A 25,919-nucleotide genomic window follows, 5' to 3' on the forward strand; every position below is an offset into this window, starting at 1 on the left:
GAGAGACAGCAATTTCAATAGTTCTTAGAAAGAATTCAGTGCTCAACAAACCTTACTTCCAAGAATCAGGTCTTCATTGTTTATGGCGATACATTTTGCACACAAAGGTCACCAAGTAGAGGAGACTTCCCTTTCTGAGCTGCTAGAGCTATTCAAAGAACTTGCAATTGGGGGATGGAGGATGGGTTTGTGTTTTGTTTGTTTGTTTTAAATACATTTTAGCAAGTGTTTTCTGTATTTTGATCCAATTGCTGTTTCAATTTTTGTAAAAATCAAACTTTTTTGATCCCCCTATTTTATTTATGCTACTTAGAGCAACAGTCATGATCTCTTCCCATAAGATTTGAAAATTTCTGCAGACTTACTTGGTATCGCTTGGGTCCTATAGCTGCCATCCAGATGCCCATGCTCACATCTTCACCCTGAGACAACACGTGGGAAAAAAAATAGGTATTAGCACCAGGAGAGCATGAAGCATGTGCCTGCAGTAAAAAGGGCACCTACAAAAAGCTATGCCTGAGTAGCTTACAGGTGTCCAATTAATTCTCCCCACCTTTTCTGTGGTAAAATTGTTTTCGTGGGGCAGACAGTACTAAAACAAGATTACCACACCAGATTCTCAGTCCAAAACAGCTGTGATTTGAGCTGGAAGGGACACTAAGCACAGTGAGCAAAAGCACTGCAATAAGCTGAAGCATCAGCCAGGAGCCCCCAACACTCACACTCAGGCAGTGTTCTTTCCCACTCATCCAGTGCATGTGCTGCTCCCCAAAGCAGTTTAAGATAGAAGAACCGAATCAAAGCTGTAATACCTGGTAAGTCTTTAGTCTTTCAGAGTTGCTTGCCAGCCACTGAACGATGTCTTTGGCGATGACATAGCCAGACCCACAAGCAAAGGCTGGATACGCAGGACTTGGGTACTCCAGCTCTTGCCACTTCCCAGTTCGATCAACTGCCCAGTTCAGTCTGAAACTGAAGAGCACGTTAGACCTGTGAGATGTTTGTACAACGCCCTCCGAGAAACCTATAAACACAGCTGCCCACTGAAGTATCAATAATAGCAAGCAGTACTAAGGGGAAGAAGTAGAAGGAGTTCAGATAGCCTCATTTCTCTCGAGCACATACCTAATCCAACACAACACCTGAAAGTGCAATTATTGTCTGGTTTTGATCTTGAGGAGGTTCTCAGAACAGAAACAAACACAACACTGACAGTCAGGTCTTTAACACATCTGCACCACTGCTGTGTTTCGGTCCAGGCAAGTGTGAACATCACTGTCTTGGTTCTCTGACAGCCACATCTGTGCCCAAACGCCTTTGGTTATAGCACCAGACAAAGGCAGTGCCCCCAGCAGGCACGCGGATACAGCAGTGTGACACAGCCCATCTTCCTGAGAAAACCTGGGGCTGCTTTAAACACAGGAAGCAAGACAAAGCACTGGATTTTGATCCACTACCAAGAATAGCCATGCTAGACCAAATTTCTACCTAGAAAACTTAGTCATGACTAGAGCAGATGAGACCATCTTATCTTTTGGAAAGGGATGCTAGGCCCGGCTTTATGTTCTCAAAGCTGATTTGCTGTTGAAGCTTTCAGGGAGCCACCACCTTCTCAAGCTATTTTCCAAATGAAACTCAACTGAACAGATGTTCAACAAAGGCTGCCATCACTGAACTACAAACACCGTCCTGGCAGCTTCCTTCCCCAGGGAACGTTTTATTTACTATGAAATGCCTGCAGAAAGCCAGAAGCGTGGCCTGCACAGTCCCATCCCCAGACCGAGTGGCAGAAGTCTGGCACGCTGTCAGCACGCAGCCCTGCTGCCCCTGGCAGGTTGTGGTGTCTGCTTGTGCTGTCCAGGAACAGGCTGGTATCACACTCCTCTTACCTTACAATCTAACTGCTGTAACTGTGTCGGTGCAGCAGGTTCTCCCTGCTTTTTGCAAACGGGTTCAAGCACTGCTGAATTTAGTCGTGAGCATAAGCAGCTAAAACCTTTAGTGAGCTGTGAAGAACTGTCGCCTCAGAACCAGCCCCAACAGCGAGGAGTTCGGGTGGAGTGTCAGACCTGCTGTCAGACTGCACAGCACAGCTGAAGCTGACACGTTCAAACCCCCAGCAGGTAAGCCACAGCTGATGCCCAGATCTACTTCAGACTCTGCATCCTCCACTCTGGCGAGTCACGGCAGGAGAGGTGCAGCCCCCTACAAGCCAAAGGGAACCTGCCTTGCCAATCACTTCATTCTTCCTGAGTGATTCCAGCTTTGTTCACTGTACCTCATGCTTGTCTTACCAGAAGACTGCAACCAGTAGAGAATTTATGCTGAATACATTACCTGTACAGAAAAGATTTTGTCCAACTCTTCCCCTCCCAGCATGACTCGTCTCTTCCTTTTAAGTGACCTAATAAAATGACTTGATACTTTAACACACTTTCTACAGCAAGACTCAGCAAATTTCTTTTTTCAGTCTGCAGAAGAAAGCATTGTAAACCCTCCTAAATTCACATAATGGCTATTTGAAGGCAAGCCTACAACTCTGGTACTAGAGTATGAAACATGTTACACTCAACAGTGTATCTTACACCACAGGGAAAAGAGGACCATATTACAAATGAAACAGATCTTTGTGGAAATCTTCAGGTATCTGGAGTATTTGTGCCTAACTAAGGTCAAGAAAAAGTACCATTCTGAACTCGCATTGCTTTTTACAACATGGTGGATGAGCTGACTTCAGTGAATCACCTTGTAATTTACAGCATTCACATCGGACTCAGTCCCTTCAGAAACAGCTTGGTATTTTCTACCCGTATCATAAAATCTGATCATTTGCAGACATGACAGGCAGAATTACCTGAATTACCTAGATTAGTCTTGTGACTGCAGCTTTAAAAGAACAGAAGAGCAGTAACTAAGAAAAGCATCTTCTAAGATGAGATGCAGTTCTGGAGTAGGATCCCCAGAGTATTTGTTTTCTAACCATGCAGTCCTGAAACACTCTAAATCAGCTAAAAAAGCTTTTTAAATGGTGATTTAAAAATAGTAAATAAAACCACCGCGCAATAGGAAGTGTCAGGCAAAAACGGACCATGAACTGACAGCACACAAGTACTGCTCCATGCAGTACTTGCAAGTGACCCAGCTCCCAGTTTCATTGGGATCTCATTGTCTCTACAAAGTGCCAGAGTAAGCTGGCAATTTCAGAATTCACAAGAACTCAGATCACTCTAAGAATGATAGGATTTACAAAGTATTAACAGATTAAAGAAACACTGGGCAACAAATGAGACACTTATCTAAACTAGAGAGAGCTTAATAATGAGGACTAGGTGAAGAGTGCAAAGTTTGATTTCTCAGAGGAGCAGAAGGAAGGGAGACCACCAATAAATCCACCTCAAGAGCCAGATACATTAACTGCTTTATCATCTGCTCAGGAAGTCAAGGGCTCCACACACCAGAAACAGTTCTATGAGAAGCCTAACAACGTTTAATTTTCACTTTGACCATTGTTCAAATCCGAAGATACAAGATGTCGCTCAGCTGAAAGGTAGGAGGGCTTGGGGGATTCCCTAAAGCCACTCAGAAGGCTCCTGTACACTCAGCTGGTACCCAGAAAGCTGAACAACCATCCAGAAATCTCTGGCCAAGAAGCAGGCCCATGGTAGGCAGCAATGCAAAGGGATGCACAGGTGGGACACCGAGGAGAAGGACAATCTCTTTGGTATCAGAACCTCGGGTCTTACAGCCAAAACCATGCTCCAGAAGAGACTTCCTACAGCAGCTGGAACAGCTGGAACTTACAAGTTTCATCATTAATCAGACCCACCAGGTCAGACAGCAGAAAGATGGCCATGCCTGACATTCAGACTTGAAAATACTGTGCAGACTATAGTCAGTTTTGTTTCTCCCGTTTACCCCATTTCCCCAGGCATCCAGCCACATCACAGTGGCTTCAGAGAAAGTAATGTTGACAGTTTTAGCACTTGCTCACATTTTAACTTTCTCGTACTGCTGTAATACTTTTATTTACTTAAGTACCATGGCAAAGACATACACATACAACATATTTTAAAACTAGGTAAGGTACTCAGCAAGTTCACCCTATTGTAGAGGCACCTTCCGGAACATCAATGTAAACTATTGATTTTTGTATTCTAAGATTCAAAGTGCTACATGTATCAAAGTCCTCTTTTCATAACTAACTTCCAAGTGCAAAAGATGGGAACCCACATAAGAAAGCCTTAAAGCAGTAAACCATTCACTAAAAACAGTTTCTCTTAAAAATAAACAACAACAACAAACAACAAAACTTACTTTCCCCACCAAATGTTTGGCCTGTCCAGTTTCTTCTGCATTATCCTGTTAAAAACAGCCTCCAAATCTATGTAACAGTCATCATCCGTCTTCAGCAACAAATCAAAACTTGTTGTTTCAACTGTCCTGTAGCCAAAAAGAAAAGTGATAAGATGCTGAGCTGTATCGCCCACGGACTACAATTTTGTGACAAAACACTCCACAAGGGTTTTTAGGGAAGCAGAGCGGGAAGGAAGAGGTAAGGAAAGATATTGCCTCCCTCAGCTTTTAAATGGTTTCCCTATTGACTAAGGCATAGCTGCAGCTCCATCCTATGACAATCTTATAGCATGGATTTGTGTAAAAGCTGAAGAAACTTGCAGTTTTGTTCTCCAGGACAGATGGCACATTTACTAATGAATCTTTCTTAAACAGTATTGACCTCAGAAGGATGTGAATGCCTGGTGATGATGGCAGCACAGCTGTTAAAAGCCAATGGCTACATGTTGGTAGTCTATTCCTCGGGAACAGAGGGTTCAAGGGTAGTACAGCTGTAGGGGCTTATATGGAACATCTGTGGAAAAAAACTTGGTAGTAGGCTTCCTCAGGGAAGCACACTTCTATTATGGACAAAAGAAAAATTTATCTGTCTGAAATACTTTAATATCTGTCACTTGTAAAATAATCAAAGAAGCTCAAGATTCTAGGAATTATTATTATTCCTTGGTTTAATCAAACATTGTTTTAAAGGGCAATTTCTCTTAGCCAGAAAGGCATTTATTTTCCTTAAGCTTTTTATTACCAAATCCTGAAGATTTTGCTAACCTGTAAGAAATGATCACTAAGGTTTAAGTCCTGACATTTAAACTGCCTTTTTAGAATTGAAAGCATGTTTCAGTTTTCAATTACATTCTTACCCATGAAATTTGTTAAGTAAATGTGTAATATTGCAAGCAACTAAAACTGTCAGCTATATTTCTTACTCTGTACCAATTAATCGAAGCGACTGTCTCAGAATAATGAGAATACCTGCAAATTAGAGGTGATAATTTACTAGATTCTCTGCAGATAACACAACGCAGTATGGAAATTCTTTCTCTCACCTTCCTTCCCACCTTTACACAAAAGCTCCCTCTATCCAGCACTGCTGAGGCCACAGCTGAAGGACTGCCTCCAGTTCTGGGCTCCTCAGTACAAGAGAGACACGGATATACTGGATGGAGAGAGTCTGGTAAATGGCCACTAGGATGATTTGGGGCTGGAGCACCTCTCCTACAAGGAAAGACAGAGCTGGGACTGTTCAGCCTGGAGAAGAGGAAGCTCGGGGGGATCACATCAACACCTACAAATACCTGAAGATAGGGTGTAAAAATCAACTGAGCCTGGCTACTTTCAGTGGCGTCCATTGACGCAACAAAAGGCAATGGCCACAAACCCAAACACTAAGTTTACAAGCTGGCCAAAAGCCATCTTTTAGAAGACTAAAGCTGCTAGTTTTCAGTTAGAAACAAATTAAAAGAAATTCAAGGACACGTGACAATTTTGACACCTGGAATCTGAGAGCAGAAGTCTGTTTTGCCAGGTCAGACTTAATTGAGGCACCAAGGATGACCATCCAAGAAATACAGATCTCATTATTTTATTAATTAGATACACTATGTGCCCCAAAATTGTGAGGAACACAACTTAATGAAAGAAATCACACGACGTATGCATTTTGCAGAAGCTGTTGGATAATGTAACATGCCGGATTATCTTGCATTACAAATGACAACAATCGTAAGAGAAAATGCTGTCTTTCCAACTTACCACCGGTAGAAGTTCAGCAGTTTGGCTGGAACATTTCTGTAAGTGTCAATAACATCTACAAAAACAATATCATCGTAGGTACTGCTTTCTTCCTTCAGTAAAGTATCTTCTCTCGCAAGACTTTTTAAGTGACTTGTAAACCTTTCTGGGCGAGTATGGAGGCTTTTTAAAAGAGCATCACCTTCTGAAAGAAACAGCACCCATCATTAAACAAAGATGTGTATCTACATAATAGTTTACACATTTCTCTTGGATCATACACAATATACTGAAAAAACAAATCTGAAAAGGTGTTCGATGAAATTATGAAAATCCTACAATTAATTCACAAATTTATGAGGTCAAAAGTTGCAGAAAAAAATCAAAAAATAAGTTTGCATAAGGTCTGATGCAGATTATATAGTCTTTATATATATATATATAAATATATATATATTAAATATATATATATATATGTAGTCTTTAAAAAAAAAAAAAAAAGAAGTACTCCTTTTCAGTAACAAAACAACTTTATAAAATTGTTTAGTATAAAGAGCTGTCCACTCTTACCAGCAGATTAGAAAAGCTATTGTTATATAAAACCCAAAACAAACAAAAATATCTTGTTCTAAATATAACCACACTGGCATTGCTTTGGTATAGGCGGCCTCTGCTGAACTTCATCACATAACCGACTATGTGGTAAAAGCTAAAAAGATCTTGCAAGAATATCAAACTTCTTGGTAAGAAGATGGTTTATGGTACTGAAGAATTTTTCACAGACAGGATGGATGGGCCTTAGCACCCCTCAGTGCTACACAAATGGCAAGATGACAGGACTGACTGCTCAATTATATCTGGGATATTACGGGATAAAAGTCAATTGGAGTGGCTAACAAAGGGCAAGCAGAGAAACCATATCAGGATACTGACAATGGGCATTTAAAAAAATAGATTATTTTTTAGCAGAAATGAACCTGAAGTTGATCAGGTTCATAGAGAGCATCAATTTTACCCTCAAAAAAAAGTATTTTAAAGTTCCTTTTTTTTTTTTTTTATCATAATGTCAAATGTGATACTGTTTTGCAGACTTACCTTGAATAGTGTAGATAAAACCACCTGCTATACCCTCCACACCTTCTGAGAGTTCATGTGGCAATGACCCTTCCCCTGCCTGTTAAAGACAGATTAATGGAAAGAAATAATTTAGTTCATCTCTCATTACTGACCCATTTTCCTCTGACTTTAAGGTGTGAAGTTTTCTGGAAACTGAGAATAAAGTAAGTTGAAAGCAATTCTGGTTAACACCTGAGACTACATCATCTGTTTTTCCCCGTATAAATTCCAACCTGAATAATGAAAGACTAAGATTTTTAACTGTAATGTTTTGGGGCATTTTTGAAAGTTTCACTTAAAACTACTGGCACCATGAATACAAAAGCACAGCAGCACTGCATACCTCAATTACACTAATTTCATCACCTAATAGAACTTTAAGAAAAAGTAGTTTTGGAGCTGAGAGCAAAATTTAAAGTTTTTCTGGCTAACCTACAACAGCACAGCGTATTTAAGTATCCAAACTTTTCACAGAAAAAAACAACAACATGCAGTCCTTTTCCCAGGCAGAGCAAAACTGTGCTCTGAGACCAGAGGAGAAGCCCAACTGAATTCATGTTTCATGGAGAAACACAGGAAAGCAAAATGCGAAATATGTGAGACTTCTGGGAAAAATGGAAACATGGTGGAAGGGAAGGTGAGCTGACTCACCGTAATGATCCTGAAAACACCCCCTCCATCATTCACCGTCACTTTGTGAAGGTTTCTTGAAACAAGACCCTGAAGATCCTGGCTTTCCCACACAATGGTGCCTTCAAAACTCTGTTAAGAGAGCATAATATTGTTACACAGGTATTTAAAAGACTTTAAAGGATGAAAATCAAACAGTTGTTGTTTTTTAAAATAATCAACTTCACAAAATGGATAGCTTCAACAAGCAACATGAATGTTTTACTTACAGTTCAAAAAAAGTCAGATGAAAGAAATACATCTGTGAAACTCAGTAACACTGTCGTGCTTTTAGGACTAATCATGAATCTGCATTAAGAACATTAAACTTTTAACAGGAATCTACTGTAAAAGCCTTTGGCTTTTTAACATCATTAAGATGGCATTCAAATGTGAACTGACTTTTTTTTTTTTTTTTAAATCAAATACAGAATACTACATTACAAAAAGAATATGTTAAAATAGATTTGGAAATAAGTGCTGCTTTTTAGTTATCCGTCAAAACCAGAGATCATAGACACGGTCCTGACATCAGCAAAACTCAAAGGTAAAACATTGTCACCTTTATCCTGACAAAGCTGCCACAAGCTACTGTAGGAGAGTCACAGAACTCTGGCCTCACATCTTGGCAGGTAGGGAAAGGAGAAAAACAAGTGAATCTAAAACTTTCCATTTTTAACTCTCAATTTGAGTTATATTACTGCATTTTCAAATGTATTTTTTCTTGCATTTAAAAGCATTTCATTTCAACTTGAAGCTAATCCCCCTAACAGTCCAACTATTACCTGTTTTATGTAAGACTTTCCTGAAAACCCCTGAGAACATGCAAAAGGACAAATGGTATGTTGAACAGCTAAGAACAGTGGTGGTAGTATTATATTTTTCTATTTTTTTTAAAGCAATTTCACCCTTATCAAGAGTGTATGGAGCAGTTGTGGGGCTATTACACTCCTGGCTGCTAAATGAGTGCATTCACTTTTGTTTCTCCCAGTTTCACAGGAAAAACACTGTTAGATGGTGTGGACCTCAGAACAGAGAAATGACTTATCACAGAATCATGAGGGTTGGAAACAACCTCCAAGATCATCTGGTCCAACCATCGCCCTACCACCAATGTCACCCACTAAACCACATCCCTGAGCACCACGTCCAGCCTTTCCTTAAACCCCCCAGAGGGTTCGTGACGCCACCACCTCCCTGTGCAACCCGTCCCAGTGCCTGACTGCTCCTTCTGACAGAAATGTCTCCTCACTTCCAACCTGAACCTCCCCTGGTGCAACTTGAGGCCATTCCCTCTAGTCCTGTCACTAGTTACCTGTGAGAAGAGGCCGGCCCCCAGCTCCCCACAGCTTCCTTTCAGGCAGTTGCAGAGAGCAATGAGGTCTCCCCTCAGCCTCCCCTTCACCAGACTAAACACCCCCAGTTCCCTCAGCCGCTCCTCACAGGCCTTGTGCTCCAGGCCCCTCACCAGCTCCGTAGCCCTTCTCTGGACATGCTCCAGGGCCTCCATGTCCTTCTTGTAGTGAGAGCACAAATTCTTGTTTCAAGTATTTGTAGTTACATCTCCCTGATGCTGTTGGAAGTCTGTTTACTTGTACTAGCCTCTCAACTTTTTCCCATTTCAGCTTCCTTGTACTTCAGAAAACTTCTCCAGAAGCTCTTCAGTTACTAACCATGATGTCCAGCTTACAGTACAGCTCAATTCTTTGCTTTTCTCCAGAAGCAGGTCTTAACACATCTGCAGCAGTCTCGGTATTTAATTAGAGCTGCACATTTCAGAAGGTTCTCATCTATTATTTATAATGCCAGCTTTGTAATAATGGAGCTAGTCAGTGTTTATTCAAGCCTGATTTGCATGTTCAGTATCTTCCCCTTACTTCTTTAATTACATCACAGAATGACAGAATGGCTCAGGTTGGAAGGACTTTAAAGTTCACCCACCTCCAACCCCTTTGCCTTTGGCAGGGACACCTCCCACCAGGTCAGGTTGCCCAAGGCCTCATCCAACCTGGTCTTGAACGCCTCCAGGGATGGGGCATCCACAGCTTCTCTGGGCAGCGTGTGCCAGGGCCTCACCACCCTGAGTGTAGAAATTCCACCTAACATCTAATCTAAATCTCCTCTCTTTCAGTTTAAAATCATCCTGCCTTGTCCTATCGCTATCTGCCCAAGCTCTTCCTCTTTTTTTATAAGCCCCCTTTAAGTCCTGAAAAACTGCCACGAGGTCTCCCCGGAGCCTTCTGTTCTTCAGGCTGAACACCCCCAGATCTCCAGGACTCTGTAGATTTCTTAGATCTGTGTCAGAATTCCTGAAGTTTTATTTTCCAAATGAGAAATAAGAGGTCTGTGTGTACTGTACGTTAACAAATGATGAAGAGGACCTCACCAAATGCCTGCTGTGTATTTGTGTTTCTGTAAGCAACAGCTGTAAATTATGGATTTAAAATTTTGTGCAATATCAAGCCCTAAGTCCGAGAAGTATTGAACTGTACCGAAGCAGGCTAGGAAGCAGTTGTTAACTTTAAATTATGTAATGGAATAAGCTACATTTTCAAGAACAAAGCCCCAAACAGAAAGACAGGCTTATTCGTATTTCTTCAAAAATATCTCTATGAGGGGATAAAACACCAGATTTAGAATAAAATCTAAGGTACGACTTCAAGGTACAGTAAAATGTAGTTCTGGCACTTGTTCCAGGAACACCAACAATTGGCTACAATCACAGTATCAAAGTGCTGTGATTAACAAAATAGAAAGCTGCACAGCGGTCAGGTAAGATGACAAGCTAGCAATTTGCCAGAGCGTGGGTTCAGGAAGATGTCATTTGTCATGAACAGCATCGCTATTGGAAGTGGACCACCACTGAGACTTTTTTTTAGTGTCAGGACCCCTAAACACCCTGCACACTGAAAACCATACATACAATTTCTTTATCTGTAGTGGCTTTCATCTACCATTCTAACTTCTTTTTTTTTCTTGCAGTAGAGACTGGGCTTTAATCCCACTTCTGTGTTTCTATAGACACAGCCTTTGTTAAGTTGTTTTAAGTAAGGCTGTAAGTCCCTTTGCTTTTCAGCAATCAGAAACATTAAAGTTCTTACCCCTGAGTATTACTGACACTGACTTCAAACATGTACCAAGAGTCTTAAACAGTTATTACCAGTGAACCCTGAATGCAAAGTGCTGTAAAGCTGCAAACTATCTTTACTTTCCAGGTTGAGAGACTTATAAGCAAATTTTCTAATTACTTTAGCCTTCAGCTATTCTTACTCTAAGCTGTTTAATGGAAGCCGAGGCCTAAAAATGCTGAAAGCAAAGCACTAGTGGCACACCTGAGACTACATCATCTGTTTTTCCCCATTTAAATTCCAACCCTGTTGCTGCCAGAACACAGCAGCAATTATGGTGAATACCGAACAGGTGTACTGACAAAATGCAGCCCTGCCAAACTCCCTTCCTAATGTTAAACAGTGCTGTCCTTTTTGTTTCTCCAACTACTCCCCATCAGTAGCACTGAACACATATGGCAGAGTCCCATTTTCACACAAGTGGCCTGTGGCTTTTTGTCAGCAAAAGTGCATCGCTAAGACTTGGCTGCAAGAGCCCCACGTACGAGGTTTAGTTATCTGCCGGTAGTTCTGCTCTTCTGTGCTTTCAGTCCTTGCAAAGCTGAGTGATCAATTCTGTCTTGGCAATCTGGCCTGCCAGATGCTTATTCTAATGCTGCGTTTCCCTCTCTTTCCCCCCGATGAGGAGAAAGAGAAGCACGTCAGCCAGAAGATGAATGAAGTACTTCAGCAGTCTGTACAAGCCATTACTTCGTGAAGGTGCAAGGGCAGAGAATAGATATTGTCACAGAAACCATCTTTTGACAATTAAACTGTTCGCTAAATTTACTGCTCTCAAACAAGTAGGCAGGAACGTGTGGGCGTTCTATCTCTTCTGAATCATCTTGTATGCTTCAGCATCTTAAGTATCAGAGAAGACTACATGCTGTGCATAAACCCTATTAATCTACATTAGAAACATCATGTTATCCTGTAAGCATTCAGCGGATGACATATATCAGATTAAGGTTGCCCACACAAAGAAATATATGAATACTAATATCCCCTTTCTAAATGAAATACTTCCCATCTGCCTTTCATGAAAAATGCCATCCGTTATAGCTAAATTACAACTGCCTAGAATTTTAGTAACTCGCAACAAAGTCTCACAGGAAGAGACTTACATGTTATATTAGCAAGTTACTAAGAAAAGCAAAAAGTTAAAAAATTGTTTAAGATGACAAACCAATTAATCAGCTGCAGAGTTGCCTTAAGAAGAACTGGTTTCCAAATACAGTCATTTGCATAGAGCCAGGGGAATACATTGGAGACTAAACTGGCCCCAAATATCTTCCCCTTCCCTTCAGTCTCTCTCACTCCATTCTTTCATACAACATTTAATATCTTCAACAGTAAAACAACACAGGGCAAAGACAACTTACAGAAATAGCAGCAAATGCCCAGTAATTTGAATAATATTTAAATGAAGAGAAACAGCCTAAAATGGAAGCTGACATATTTAAAGAGGTATTGGGAGTCCATCAGGAAAAACTTGTACCTGAGAGCATCTACTGAACTGGAATTCTCATTCTGAGTCAACTTGTATTCTTTAAACCTTCACTGTAACAACATCAGGATTTTTTTCCTACTTATATTCTGTTTCGTCCTGTTTAATAATTTTCCTTCCTAAGCAGCCACAATTGTAGCTCTATACCAAAACCCAACCCTAGGATTGTACCTCCAAAACGCAAAAAGGGTCAACCAACCAAAAAAAGCAAAATTTTATAGTCTGCCTTGATAGCTTAGCTAAGGGTTTCTAGGCAGGTTTCTCAGGACAATTGAAAATGCTAAAGCTGCCCAGAAAGCAGTATTTCCCCAAAGTTCTGAGCAGCTGTTGACAAGTTTTGAAACCCCAAATGTCAGCCTCTGTGACACATACTCCATCTGCTATTTTATACGTAGATCCTACCGAAGACCTCCTTGAAGCTTTCTTGCATGGCTCAATGAACAAACAATATCCCCACTGCTGCTGTCAGACATGGAAGAGACAAAACTTCAGCAGTCCTAAGTATCTCAACTATGTGCATCTCAGCTATGACTATCCAACTCATACTGTCATTGCAATCATAGCACACAATACGTTGCTGTTGTGTCCCAGGCACCAGAACCAGAATCCTCTTTTCCACCTGTTCTGTAGAAATCTGTGCCAGCCTACCCTCAATTATCTCTTGTACCAATGTCAGAAAAAGCAGGAGGCAGAAAGAAGCGTCCCATTCTCTGGTAAACTTTCCCACACAATCTAAGCAGGTACAATTTTCACTCAGAAACAAGAAAAAAAGTTTCCACAATACTGAAATTGCTACTAATTGCCAAGTTTTTTTTGTTTGTTTGTTTTTTAATCATGTTGTATTTTCACTTTTTTTTTTTTAAACTACTGGTGATGATGAGATGATGAAAGAAATTCTGGACTTCAGCATATCCCCCCAAAATACCACTCCAGAGGTTTTTGTTTTGCCTTTTTTCACTGCCTCAAGCAAAGGCCAGTTTCATCTGTCAGTCTCTCTGGCAGAGTTAAAAGAACTGCAAGCACTTCTGATACTGCACATACCTCTGGCAAAATGAACTGCTCCACTGGCTTGTACCACAACCTATTCACTTGCACTCCACAGCTTGGTGGGCTAAAGCGGGCACTGAAGAGAGCTTCCTGTGAATAACAGCAACAAAAACACATCGCAAGGACTGTGAGATTATACAAATCTTGATCATCTCAGTTACAATGGAAACAGATGTATTGATTGTATAAAACTTACACGATTTTCTTCTCAAGACAGTCTCACAGAGTGCACAAAATTCAGGTGTTGGGCTGAGATGGCGGAAGCAAGCAACGATGGAGCATGAGTACCAGTTCAGCTACAACCCAGCCAACACAGCACGTTATCTGGAAGACTCAGCATCCTAGATAACAGATTTTTTCATCTTCTGTCTATATAGCTGACTACTATTACATGCAACAGAGGATGCTGACCCCTAAAATTTAATTGTGACTATATTAAATAGGCCACCAAACAGCTCTTAGATGGTAACATGTGAAATAAAGATACTGCACTGCCTGATTCCCAATCTGTAGAAAAGTGTCCAAGCTTTCCTAAGATCCTTATTTTTCACCTTCACTGTAAGCAATAAGCTAATGCAGATCAATTTATTGTTGTCAACATTTACTATTCTTCCATTTTGCAAACAAAAACCTGATTATAGTATACTTTCTTTTTCAATATAAAACTCACTCTTTAAATGTTCATCATAAAAGCCATACATCAGTATATTTTCTGTACTTAATTATTTACTTAAATTTAAAATTCTTTCTGTATTATTGTCAGAAGTCTTGACATTTGCCCATCGAGTTATTATAGGAGATAAATACAATATACTAAATACAATGAACACCACAGGATCACAGAACGGCTGAGGTGGGAAGGGTCCTCTAGAGCCCACCTGGTCCGAGATCACTGCTCAAGCAGGGCCACCCAGAGCAGGCTGCCCAGGACCACGCCCAGGTGGCTTTTGAATTTTTCCAAGGAGAGAGACTCCACAACCTCCCTGGGCAACCTATTCCAGAGCTCCATCACCTGCACACTAAAGAAGTGCTCCCTAATCGTGCTCAATCATCTTTTTCCCACCATGTTTTCATTCCACAAGCACTAATCTAGTCTATTAAACCCATAACTGAGATTGGGAGGGGGAGGAATTATCACTGAAGTTTGATTACTACCTGTAAAAAACAACAATTTCTAGAAAAGTCAAAATTTCTTGCCAGAGGACAGACAAGAAGAAAATTACAACTATACTGCATCTCTTTGCCTCAAAGGCAATGTGTCTTTCTGGGAATGCCTTTTAAATATATTTAATAGTTTATTTTTTATTCCTTAATACCTATCAATATTTCACAATCTCAAATGTAATCAAAATTGTATCTTTGAATTAGATATTAGTGTTCTTTCAAAAAGCATTTCAATTAATTCATAATACTTTGTCAATTTATTTTTTTTCTACCCATCTGGGACATATATAGCTGTGAAATAAGAATTTATGATGCAGCAGAAGAAAAACATACTTCATATGCTTGCCAGTTAAGTACTTCTCTTCTAAATCATCAACACAGCATGTTGCTTTCTGTAAGAATTTAATCCACAATAAAGAGACAACATGCCTTAGTTCACTCTCAAAAGATAACTACAATACTCTACCTCATGTTCTGCCTGGTACAGCTTGACGGTGATGTTCCTCTGGAATCCCACCCCATCAGCCTCATAAAATACCCCAAGACTGGTAATGACAATGGGGTAAAGTACACGAAAGTTCACACTGACAATTCTGTCCTCAGATAGCACAGAAGGTACGTCCTCAGGGAGACTGAATGCTTCAATTTCCTGATTCAAAGCTGTATGAAAAAAAGAAAATATAGAGATAATATGAGAAGATTTCATAGTTCTCGAACTGGACAAACAGAAATCACACTGAATACACACAAAGCATGCTGATTAATTAGCATGGCTGGCAAGTGCACAAGGACAACCAAATACTGGAGGAGAAGAAAAGACAACTGACTGCAGACTGCAGTAAGGAGAAACTCAAAGCAATGCAGCAGTCTGCAGGTTACCAGCAGTTGCAAGGCAATGCCTACATATCCACAGAGAAAAGACTAGGAACACAATAAATCCACAGAGTAAAGACAAAAATGCTATTTGATTGCATGAATATCTGCATATTAATATATTAAAACAACTACGTATCAAAATGGCATACACCTCCACCTTATTTGGCGGCCTGTTTTTTGGCACTATCCCCTCCCGTAAGCCCCGAGGTACCATTTATTCTCAGGAGGTTGGCTAAGCAGTGGCTGTTGCCATTCAAAGACAAAGTAGCGGATGTTTCATGTTACTGTAAATCATGGCTTAAGGGCTAGACAGTCCCTAGCTAACTCTTAATTAAAGAGCAAAAATAAATTGGGAAAAAAGAAGTGACAGGAATAAATTTATAATTTTAGTTCAGGTATTTTCGTAAGGCAGCATTTCGTTTTTTCCCCATTTTACTTTTCCTAATTGATCCCTTTCTACGGCAAGATCTGGAAAATCTGTCGGTCAGACTTGATTAAAACTCACTTCACCAACACAAAAGTTTGCCTGACACTCAAGACCCCTTTCCCAGCCATGATACTCTGTTCATGTATGTTACTGGACTGGGTCATTACAGCTCTCCCCAGATTCTTTTTACACAGGGATAACAGCAAAAACACACACTGCATGGGAGACCGTTCCTTGACACGGGGAGAATGCAAATCCATTAGAATTCAATGGCCTCCCCTTCAGACCCTCAAAGGTCTCTCCTTTTCATGCCCACACTGGGCACTTTCAGGAAGGTTACACAGCTGTCGGGACAGCAAGTTACAGGTGAAAGTTATTGAAGTTCATTTTCAGGCCTAGCTCTCTCAGTTAAGCACCCCAAATTACTCTCAAGAAAGTGATTAGTTGCAGTTCAGACCATGGAATTTTAGAAGTTAACTTCTGTACCTGGGTTACTGATGTTCAGAAGTTTGCAGGAATAGGGGTCTTCTCTGTCCTCCACTGGCACAGCACAACCATGCGCACCTATTATAAACTTCACAAGGACACTAAAATAATTTGGTTTTATTAACACCAGTTCTCTTCCCTCCTCCCTCCACCTGCAATAAACTTATTTCATCACAACAGCCTGTCTTTCACAGGATTAAGATTTTGAACTCCTTAAAATAAGCAGTGAGGGTCTGTCTCTGTGCAGAGCAACCACACGCATCCTGTATGGGGGCTCAATTCCAAACCCACATGGGCCTTTCACACCTTTTACATGAGGGAACTGGAGTATCAGCAACCAGGAATGGGATTAAAGACAGACAATACACTAAGAAGAAAAAGTCCTGTCTTTTCCTGCCTCGCTTTGTTACTTAATTAAAATCTGGTTAATATATATTCTGCATTCAAAAGGCAATAAATGAGGTAAAAAGACACAATAGTACCAAGAGAGGGACAGAGACTCCAGAGTACCTGCTATAATGTCTCAGCTTTGGGTTGTAGTTGAACATTAGTAGTTGAAGGTTGAAATGTAGTTGAAGGTTGCTCCTTACAGCTCCCGTGCTGCAGTCAGGAGACACCTTATGCCTCCACCTTAGTATCTACCTTAGCCTAGTCTTTCAATTAGCAGCCAAATATCCTCCTCAAATTCCATACAGGCTATGAAAGATCACATTTTTAGATGACTGAAGCAGCCATGCTTCACTCCAAACTGCACATTGACACCGAATTTGTGAGCAGTGAATGCCTTTCAGTGCAAGGCAGGTACCGAGAGGTGAGGCCTATTGAGATGACAACATTTATGGGAACGAGCCACAGCAGAACTTCCTCAGCAGAAACAGACTGACTGGCCTGCAGACTGCCAGGTCTACACAAGCAATGAGGAAGGTTTCCTGGTGGTCACTCCCACTGCAGCTATTTGGGGCACCTGGTTCGGTAGGAAATAAGCTGAAACTCTACAGCTGAAGCTGTTGCAAAAGATTTTGTGGTTCTCTCACCAAGTACTACCCTGCTTGCTTTCAGGTATCCTGAATTACTAAGTATTTTGAAGTGTACACTGCAATGCAAAAAAAGGAGTCCTACACATCACTAATGAATAACGGCAATTAATTGCAAGAACAAATAGCAGTGAGCACTTGACCAGTTAGAAGTTTCTGTATACAGTTAACAATTAAAATTACCTCTATAAAAATAGTTCCAGCCCAGAATAAGGAGTATTTTTATTTAGTACTAAGCAGAATTAAAAAAATAAATAAAAAATCAGAGCATAAAATGTTCACAAATTAAGAAAAAAAAATCCTTTCCAAAAAACAGGATTAAAATCAAGATATTCGTGCATTGTATTCTTTTCTCCTCAAAGCCCCCAAAATACAAAACACTGGAGATTACCGTTGGCTCAGTGCAGGATGTCGTTTCAAGTGCTTGAACCAAGTGTCCCTTATAACACTGCGCAGTTCATGGTTGTGTCGGGCTGACAAAACACCTACAACAACATCATAATGTTTCAACTTCCACTGAGGAAAGAAGGCCAGTGGACCTAGAAGTATAAAGTGACAACAGATTTATTACATGCACATATTACAAATCTGAGTTGCAAACAAGAATCAAAATACACATCAGAAGCAAGAATACTGGGTACCTGAAACACTAAGAAATGAGAGGTAAAATTGCAAGAATTGCATTCTTGGTTCAGAATCAGGAAAACATTTTCAACACATCAAAACCTTCCCCAGCCACCTGTGAAAACTCTACTGCAACAAACTAAGCAAGTCACTGCAGGTAAACAAAACCCAGAAAGTGTCATACATAAAGCAGGCAAGAATGTAAGCCTTGGTTTTCACTGACACCGTTCTTAAAGCACTTGCCTGCCTGTTGTCTGAGCAAACTGCCCCGAGAACATGCTTTTGCTCTTTTTCCTACAAGCCATCAGAAACCTTATAGGCAAGACACAAGGTCCTGCTGTCCATTCTGCAAAACTCATAAGAGATTTCAGGCCTTCTGCTTGTTTGTTGATACCTCCTGCAGCACAATTTGTCCTAAAGCCTGGGGGCTTGGCATTGCTGGTACCAGGCCTCCACTATTACAATTCACCATTATTCCACCTAGAAAAAAAATATTTAAATAAAGCCCGTCAGATTCAGAAATACACCAATTTTCCCTCCATTAATTCTTAAAGCTGCTGGGCACCTCTGCTTCCCCATTTCACTCTAATATGCCAAGGCCCATTGCTCCTAGCCTTCCGAAGCTGACCACCACTCTGCCTTCACGCAGGGTATTACATCCCTGCACGGAGGAATGCTCTGGCTTTAGTCGTAGCTGGGTGTCACGGCCAATTCTTGTAATCCGTGATTTAGCCTGTGCTGTTTTAATTTAGAGATCATGAAAGCTGGACTTGCTTTAAAGCAAGACTGTCACTAGACAGAAACCTGAGAAGCTGTGACTTGGAGCAGCAATCAGGCTGGCGAGTAGCTGAAGTGAATCTGTGTAGTTCAATTTGTCAGACACTCTGGAGTTAAGAGGAAGATTTATATTTAGCTCTAGCAAAACACTGCTTTCATCTCATCTCGCTAAACTTATTTTTCATTAGGCTTCAGAGAAAGAAAATAAATGTAAATGCGAAGGTCCTCTAAACTACCACATACAGCATAGATGAGATTTTTTTTCTAATCTAATTTTAAAGAGACCAAAAATATTTCCAAGTCTGTATTGTGTACTCCCACTAGAAAGTGAGTTATTATCCAGATTCCACTTTCCGTGCCAGCTTCCACTTTCTCCACTTTGAAAGGGGGAAGACGGATGGGTCTCGTTACAGGGCCCCACAGCACCATCAGGAGATCCACACCGCGGCTCGTCCGGCCTCGGAGCCTGCCTCCAGCCTGCACTGAAGCCCCAAGAGGCCTTGTGCTGCACTGAATCCACATCAAGAGACCCCCGAGGAACATCTTTTAGCTCTAGGGCTTATTGAGAACGGCTTGCACCCAACTCCCTAGTCCCAAGGCCAAGTAACACAGTGCTCTGCCACCGATTCTCGGGAGGGCACGAGAGCAGGCAAGCAGGGAGTGATGTTTCCAGAGGCAAACCTTCCCCAGTCTATTTCCCACTACGTACTTAGTTCTAAGCATGCAGACACTGATTTTCTGGGGGAAAAAAAAAAAAAAAAAAAAAAAAAGCTTTAAGTTCCACAGTTATTTAAAGGAAACTGTGCTGACAACACGTACAAGCTTACTGATAACTTAAGCTGTAAATTAACCTACTAAGAGAAGCATACATCAGCTTACCCTCAAGAGGAACGAAAACCCAGGCAGTAGGCCACTATTTCCATTCCTCAGTATCAGTTTTCACTGAACTCAATTGTTATCTCTCTTATAAAAACAACGGATTGAATTGGTGGCAAGGTTCAGGAATATGATTTGTTTGCTGACATTGCTCTATAAAACATCTGAAGAAACTTGTGAATCAAACACATCACTCAATCCGAACACAATTTAGCCTTTCCATGTGCTGCTAAGTACTGACTATCCAGAGCCTCTGCATGCCTTCAGAGGCCACTATACATCGAAGATCTGCCAGGGCTCCACAGCAGAGGTATATGATACAGCCACACATTCGTAAGACCACAACATTATAACAAATTCTCCTATAGTCTCATAGATCTTTCTCACACATCCTGTTTATTTCCAGGCTTTTCTTCAATCCTTTGATTATTCTTTAAACAGCCTCTGCAGCCTTATCTGCAAGCCCTCCCATATAAACCTCAGGAGGACTAACATGTTTGTAGACTGCATATTAGGCATGGTCTACACAGATTCAGTTTTTAAAATATCACTTATAATTCAAAGCAGAGCAATTTCTAAACTAAAATGTAAGAAAAATGGAACTATGAGCAGAATTCTGTAGGGTGACTTGACTCTGAATACGGTAAGTTGGCTTAAATCATTTTTTTTTAATAAAAAAAAGCTACTTGAATAAAAAAAATGTACTTTCACTCAGTTTGTATTTTAAAATGAGTGAAGCTTTTTCTGAGGAACCATTCATGTGGAAACAGCATTAATGTAACAGATGCTTCAGAATTAATATCCTACTGCTATTAGAACAGACAGCTCTCTCTCTTGTTTTAGGCCATCTTCAGGCTTAGTAAGGTAGCATTACAGCAGTCTATATTCAGAAGATTGTCTTTTCTGTCCCACGGGTTATGCCATTTTACTTTTAATACCCTTGAAAATGGAAAAAAAGAAAAACAGAAAGAAAGCAAGACAGATTACTTTTGCAAAAATCTGATGAATAAGCTCTCCACTCGTTAGCAGAGGTTTCTACTTCTGTCTGAAAAGCAGTACTAACACTTGTTAAACTTTCAGGAAAACAGACTGAACTAACACTATCAAAAAATAGGCAGACAGTTGAAGACAGAGGAATAAAAATATGAGGCTATTATTCATTTATAAAGATAATTCAGATATGTGCATGTACATGATCTGATGCAGCAGAAGTTAAGAGAAAATGCTGACCTCTGAGTCAATAGTAACAAAGTATTTATGTAAGCAATCAATACTTGCCACTGGGGACCAAGGTGAATTCTCACATATTATATTCTCAAGCATTCTTAGGCCAACATTTTCAGCATTAATAATAGGCTGAATGTATAAAATTCATTACTCTTAACCTTGCACGGGTTGTGAAGATTACAAGGGGTAATGACTTTAAACTAAAAGCAGGGAGATTTAGCTTAGACGTTAGTAGGAAATCCTTCCCTCAGAGGGTGGTGAGGCCCTGGCACAGGCTGCCCAGAGAAGCTGTGGATGCCCCATCCCTGGAGGTGCTGAAGGATGAACCTGGTCTGGAGGGTGGCAACCCTGCTCATGGCAGGGGGGCTGGAACTGGATGGTCCTTAAGGTCCCTTCCAACACAAACCACTCTGTGATTCTATGATAAATAAGCCATTAATATTTCCAGTTCCAGTAGCAAAGGAAAACCTGCAAATTTTGTGGTTTGTGAAGATGAGGGAAGCAGTTCACCAGAAGCCTAATCCCAGCTATGCTATTAGCTTTCTGCATGATCCAGCGTATGTCTCTTCCCCCTTGTGTTGTTCACACTTTGCATTTGCTTAACAGACAAAGTACCTTACAGGGATGTGGCCACTGGCTTACTAACTGTGAAAACCTATATAGGAAAAAACAAAACAACAACAAAAATTGGATATCACATTCCTTGAGAAATCTTAGAAGTGTCTTTAACTGAAGGGATGCAGAAGGAGGAGAAACATTTTCCATTAAAAGGCCACGCTACCATTAGTTGCCTTGCTTTTGAAGTCTTACTGTCTTAAAGCTGCATCTCAGATGCATCAAGCAGCCCAAGACCTCTCTGCGGAGCATATGTAGCCAATTGTGCAATGCCTACCCCACACTGGGTGCTGCATCTGGCACAAATAGCTTTCACTTAGCTGTTTGGCTTAAGCTGGTTACCCACAGCAAAGACTACAAAACCAGGAGTGGAGGCAGCCCCCTCTCAGCTGCTGAGATCCACTTACAAATGGATCTCGACAAATTAGAGGGCCGGGCAATCCCCAACCACAAAAGGTTTAACAAGAGCAAGTGCTGGATTCTGCACCTAGGATGGGGCAACCCGGGCTATACGTACAGACTGGGGGACGAGAGGCTGGGGAGCAGCCCCACAGGGAGGGAGATGGGGGTTGTGGTGGACAGCAAGGCAGGGAGGTGGGCAGGGGAGGCCTCATGGCGGCCTGCAGCTCCCTCACGAGGGGAGCGGAGGGGCAGGCGCTGAGCTCTGCTCTCTGGGGACAGCGACAGGACCCGAGGGGACGGCATGGAGCTGGGACAGGGCAGGGTCAGGCGGGGGGTTAGGGAAAGGGTCTGCACCCAGGGGGTGGATGGGCACTGGGACAGGCTGCCCAGGGCAGCGGTCTCGGCACCGAGCCTGAAGGAGCTGAAGTGTTTGGATCATGCTCTCAGACATCTGGCCTGACTTTTGGGTGATCCTTTGGGGACCCAGGAGTTGGACTCAATGACCCTTGTGGATCCCTTCCAGCTTGGGATATTCTCTGCTCCTACAATTTAATTCTGCACAGCAACCATAATGAGCATTTCTGTCAGCACCGGGACTGACAGAAGCCCCATCTGCCAGTCTGGTACCACATGGTTAATCAGCTCTTACTGAAGCTTTTCTTAGGCTGGGGTATTTGTAAGGACACGCTCCCATACAATTCTCGGATGTCTGACCACACATGGATTTCTATCAGTGCAGCTGTTCACCTCAGCATGACCTACCATAAGCTTTCACAGGATTTTCAGTCAACAATTTTCACGAAACCAGGGGAAAATGCCAGTCTTTGGGACCTCCACCTGTCTGTCAAGCTTGACAAAGAGCTACCAACTAATTAAAGTCAGGGAGAGACACAGAAAGGGGTAAATAAATGCGTATGGAAAGCACAAAGCTGTACCCTTGGAAGACAAGACTAAAGACACAGAAGTGTGTCTCCTACGGAGTTGACCACAGTAAGAGGTCCCCGCTGACCCTGGTCAGGTTTTAACCACCTCAGCTGCTGTCAAAGGCTCCAGAAGTTTTTCAAAATCCCAAATATTAGCATGCAGCTCTCCTTCCTGTGAGACTGACTCTCAAGTAAAATGTCAAGTCAAGCTGTTAATTATATTTACTGCCATTAGAAGGAGATGAAAAGATTGAGAGATCATTTAGCCTGATTTTGTCAATAAACAAAGTAAATGTGATCTTGCTGCACATATCTCTATTGATGAGTCCCCTAACAACTACTAAATCTGCCAGGTGTTTTCTGTCAAGTCTGACAAATAGCACAGGCTCCAAAGTGGTTCAGTTCCTACATGTTTCATGGAACCAGACTGGAGAGATAGCAAAGGGACTCCTTGTTGGTGCTTGCACTGCAAGCCCCAGCAGTGTAGGCTTCCTTGCGCTACCAGACACCAGAAAACTGCCACCAGCAACTGCTGGAGTGAGAGAGCTCCACTAAAAGCTGGGCTTTGTATCTTCTGCTAAACACGCAGCTATCCTCTTTTTAGAAGACAATTAATGGAATTAAGTAGGCCAGTCAGAAGTTATTAAGAGTATTCTAAACTAAACCACTTCACAAAATAAGACTAAAAAGGACCCCACACACCAAACCCACATATTCCAGGTGTTATCTCTGCCTATTCTTCTGACTTTGCAACCATATCCCTGTTTTTAAATGCCTTTCTTTTCTGTGCTGCTTTGTAAAAGGTCCAAACAAACACGGAGGAAGGAATTAACTGAATATAAAGAAGGTTTGTATTCACAGAGTGCTGACACATGCAGAAAAAGAACAAACCAAAGAGCAAAGGCAGCTCTCCCCCCAACTCTAATCTTCTTCACTTGAAGTAATCTGCTGTAGCTCATCTGCATTACAGGTCCCTGTGCAAGCAGAGCTACACGACCTCACTGCAGGACCTACTTTAACCACAGCTAAAAATCAACAAGACGTGCACCCCGGTTGCTGCAGGAGCACAGTGCTCCTTGACACAGACAAGCCTTTAGACAAGCTTTTAAGCAAGCTTTACAGAAAACCTCTGTAGGCAGAAGATTTATTTATTTTATTTTTTTTTTTACATCAACAGCATTCCCTTAAGGAAACAGCAGGGTCCTTCAAAGTTGCAAAGCAGCAGGAGTAATACTGGCTGGATGATGGTGCTCTAAACAACGTTAATGATACAGCACTTGCACACTTCCAGGCAGATAGGGGAACAATGTGCCAAGCATCAGAAGTGTAGCCGCAAAAGGAACAAAGCAAATCCTTTTTGCAACACCTAAACTGATGTGTGTTTTTTGGAAGCACGGCACCTTTACCTTTGAAAAGTAAATTAGCAATCTCTGGTGGCACGGAACAAAAGCCTGCTCCCATAGAAAGTTGCTTGCCCCCTTCTGGCTGTTCTAGCCAGTGGGCAATTTAAAAGGGAATGGGTAAAGACAGGCCTTCCTTCAGCCACAAGCCTTGCTGCCCAGCTCTGGCAGAACCTGGACTCTTTGGCCCTTGCTTCAATGCCAAAATGCATTAAAATGTACAGCTCCAATGTTGCTCATCAGTAGTTTGCAATGCATCACGCAGAACAACTGCAAGTTGAAAAAAATCCCAAATCAGTTGCCAAATATTGGATTGTTGTCAATTATTTCAGGCCCATCAAAGGTGATGGGCTTGCTTCTGTTTGGGATGGTCCAGCCCTGCAGAACAATGTTCTAGTAAGATCTTACAGATCCAGGCCAGGGAACAACTTGCATTTTAGGCAGAACTGCACAGCTACTGCCACTGCCAAACGTGACCTGTTGCCAGCAGGTTTCTGTTTCCAAGGCCATCACACTAATTAGTCTTAGCATGCCTACAAAAGATGAAATACCTTAATGACCAAGCAATGTATGAGCTGTATATTGGCAGAGAGGGTCTCAAGAACACCTCTTCTTAAGAAGGTATCACTTTTTGGCAAAAAATTCTTGTGGAGCAAAGCATTATTCATAGCCTCTGGGGTTGTTTCTACATTTTGTTGTCTTAGTACTGAAAAGCCAAAAGCAGGCTAAGCTCTCCCTCCTCTCTCACGTACACAGGTTAGTCTGTGCAGGACACGGCCCTAATTCTGCAAGGTAAATCACTAAATGCCAGTCTGACCAACCCTCACGCGGTTCCATTAGGCCAGTGCTGGAGAAAGTACGTGCTGAGCCACAGGACAACAGATGGCACACAAGCAGTTTCTAGAAAATGGCGTTTCTTAATCTGTTCCACAGTTATTCAGACTGACTCTTAACATAACCAAAAGGGTCAAGTTTTATCTGCCGCACACCCTCAGAAATGTAACAGGAGCTATGTCTGAAAGGGCATCGCCCTCAGCAGAGCAGCAGCACTTTATACTGAGTGTGGGGGGCTTCCGATTAGGTACAGTAACTGAAGCCCTACAATTCATAATTTCCTACTCAGTACGACTCACACCATCAATTAAAACCTACAATTAGCAACGAAGCAATAAATCCACATGGAGTGCGAAAAGCAGGTCTGTCTGTTCTTTCTCAAGTTTCTGAGGTCATTTTATAATTAGCTTTTATCTAAGATTTTTACAAAAATTAACTAAAGCTTCCTACCCACAAACTTCCTTTGGAGAGCACCTGTTTGTAACCAGTTAGACTTCAATTAAACCTAAAAGCATGTTCTTGCACAAGTCTTGCTCGGAAGTGTGAATTACAGCCCCATTAACTGATAAATAAAAGGAGAGCAAAGAGCCACCCAAGTCAGGGCACCAAGGCAACGGTCAGTGCCTTTGGTCTCAGAACAGATCCTATTTATTTTCCCAGTTAATGAGCACGGCGTACACGAAGCATACTGTGACACCAAGGTGAAAGTCATCATGAACACAGAGAA

General features: G+C 41.6%; 1 protein-coding gene across 3 annotated transcripts in view; it reads right to left on the reverse strand.

Annotated features, from left to right (window-relative positions):
• Positions 1 to 25,919, reverse strand: part of B3GALNT2 (beta-1,3-N-acetylgalactosaminyltransferase 2) — a 31,105-nt gene that overhangs the window by 2,648 nt on the left and 2,538 nt on the right. The window contains exons 2-11 of one of the 3 annotated variants that reach the window (XM_084284629.1): positions 17,906 to 17,999; positions 16,481 to 16,581; positions 15,158 to 15,351; positions 13,522 to 13,617; positions 7,849 to 7,959; positions 7,177 to 7,255; positions 6,103 to 6,286; positions 4,315 to 4,440; positions 813 to 972; positions 366 to 422 (exon numbers count right to left, since the gene is read on the reverse strand). In XM_084284629.1, coding sequence (XP_084140755.1) covers positions 366 to 422; positions 813 to 972; positions 4,315 to 4,440; positions 6,103 to 6,286; positions 7,177 to 7,255; positions 7,849 to 7,959; positions 13,522 to 13,617; positions 15,158 to 15,351; positions 16,481 to 16,581; positions 17,906 to 17,999 — 1,202 coding nt within the window. Of the gene's footprint in view, positions 1 to 365; positions 423 to 812; positions 973 to 4,314; positions 4,441 to 6,102; positions 6,287 to 7,176; positions 7,256 to 7,848; positions 7,960 to 13,521; positions 13,618 to 15,157; positions 15,352 to 16,480; positions 16,582 to 17,905; positions 18,054 to 25,919 lie in introns of all 3 variants that reach the window. The other 2 variants (XM_084284628.1, XM_084284627.1) reach the window with 2 other exon arrangements.

This window comes from Netta rufina (genome assembly GCF_964035555.1).
Source record: "Netta rufina genome assembly, chromosome: 3".
Classification (NCBI taxonomy): Eukaryota; Metazoa; Chordata; class Aves; order Anseriformes; family Anatidae; genus Netta; species Netta rufina.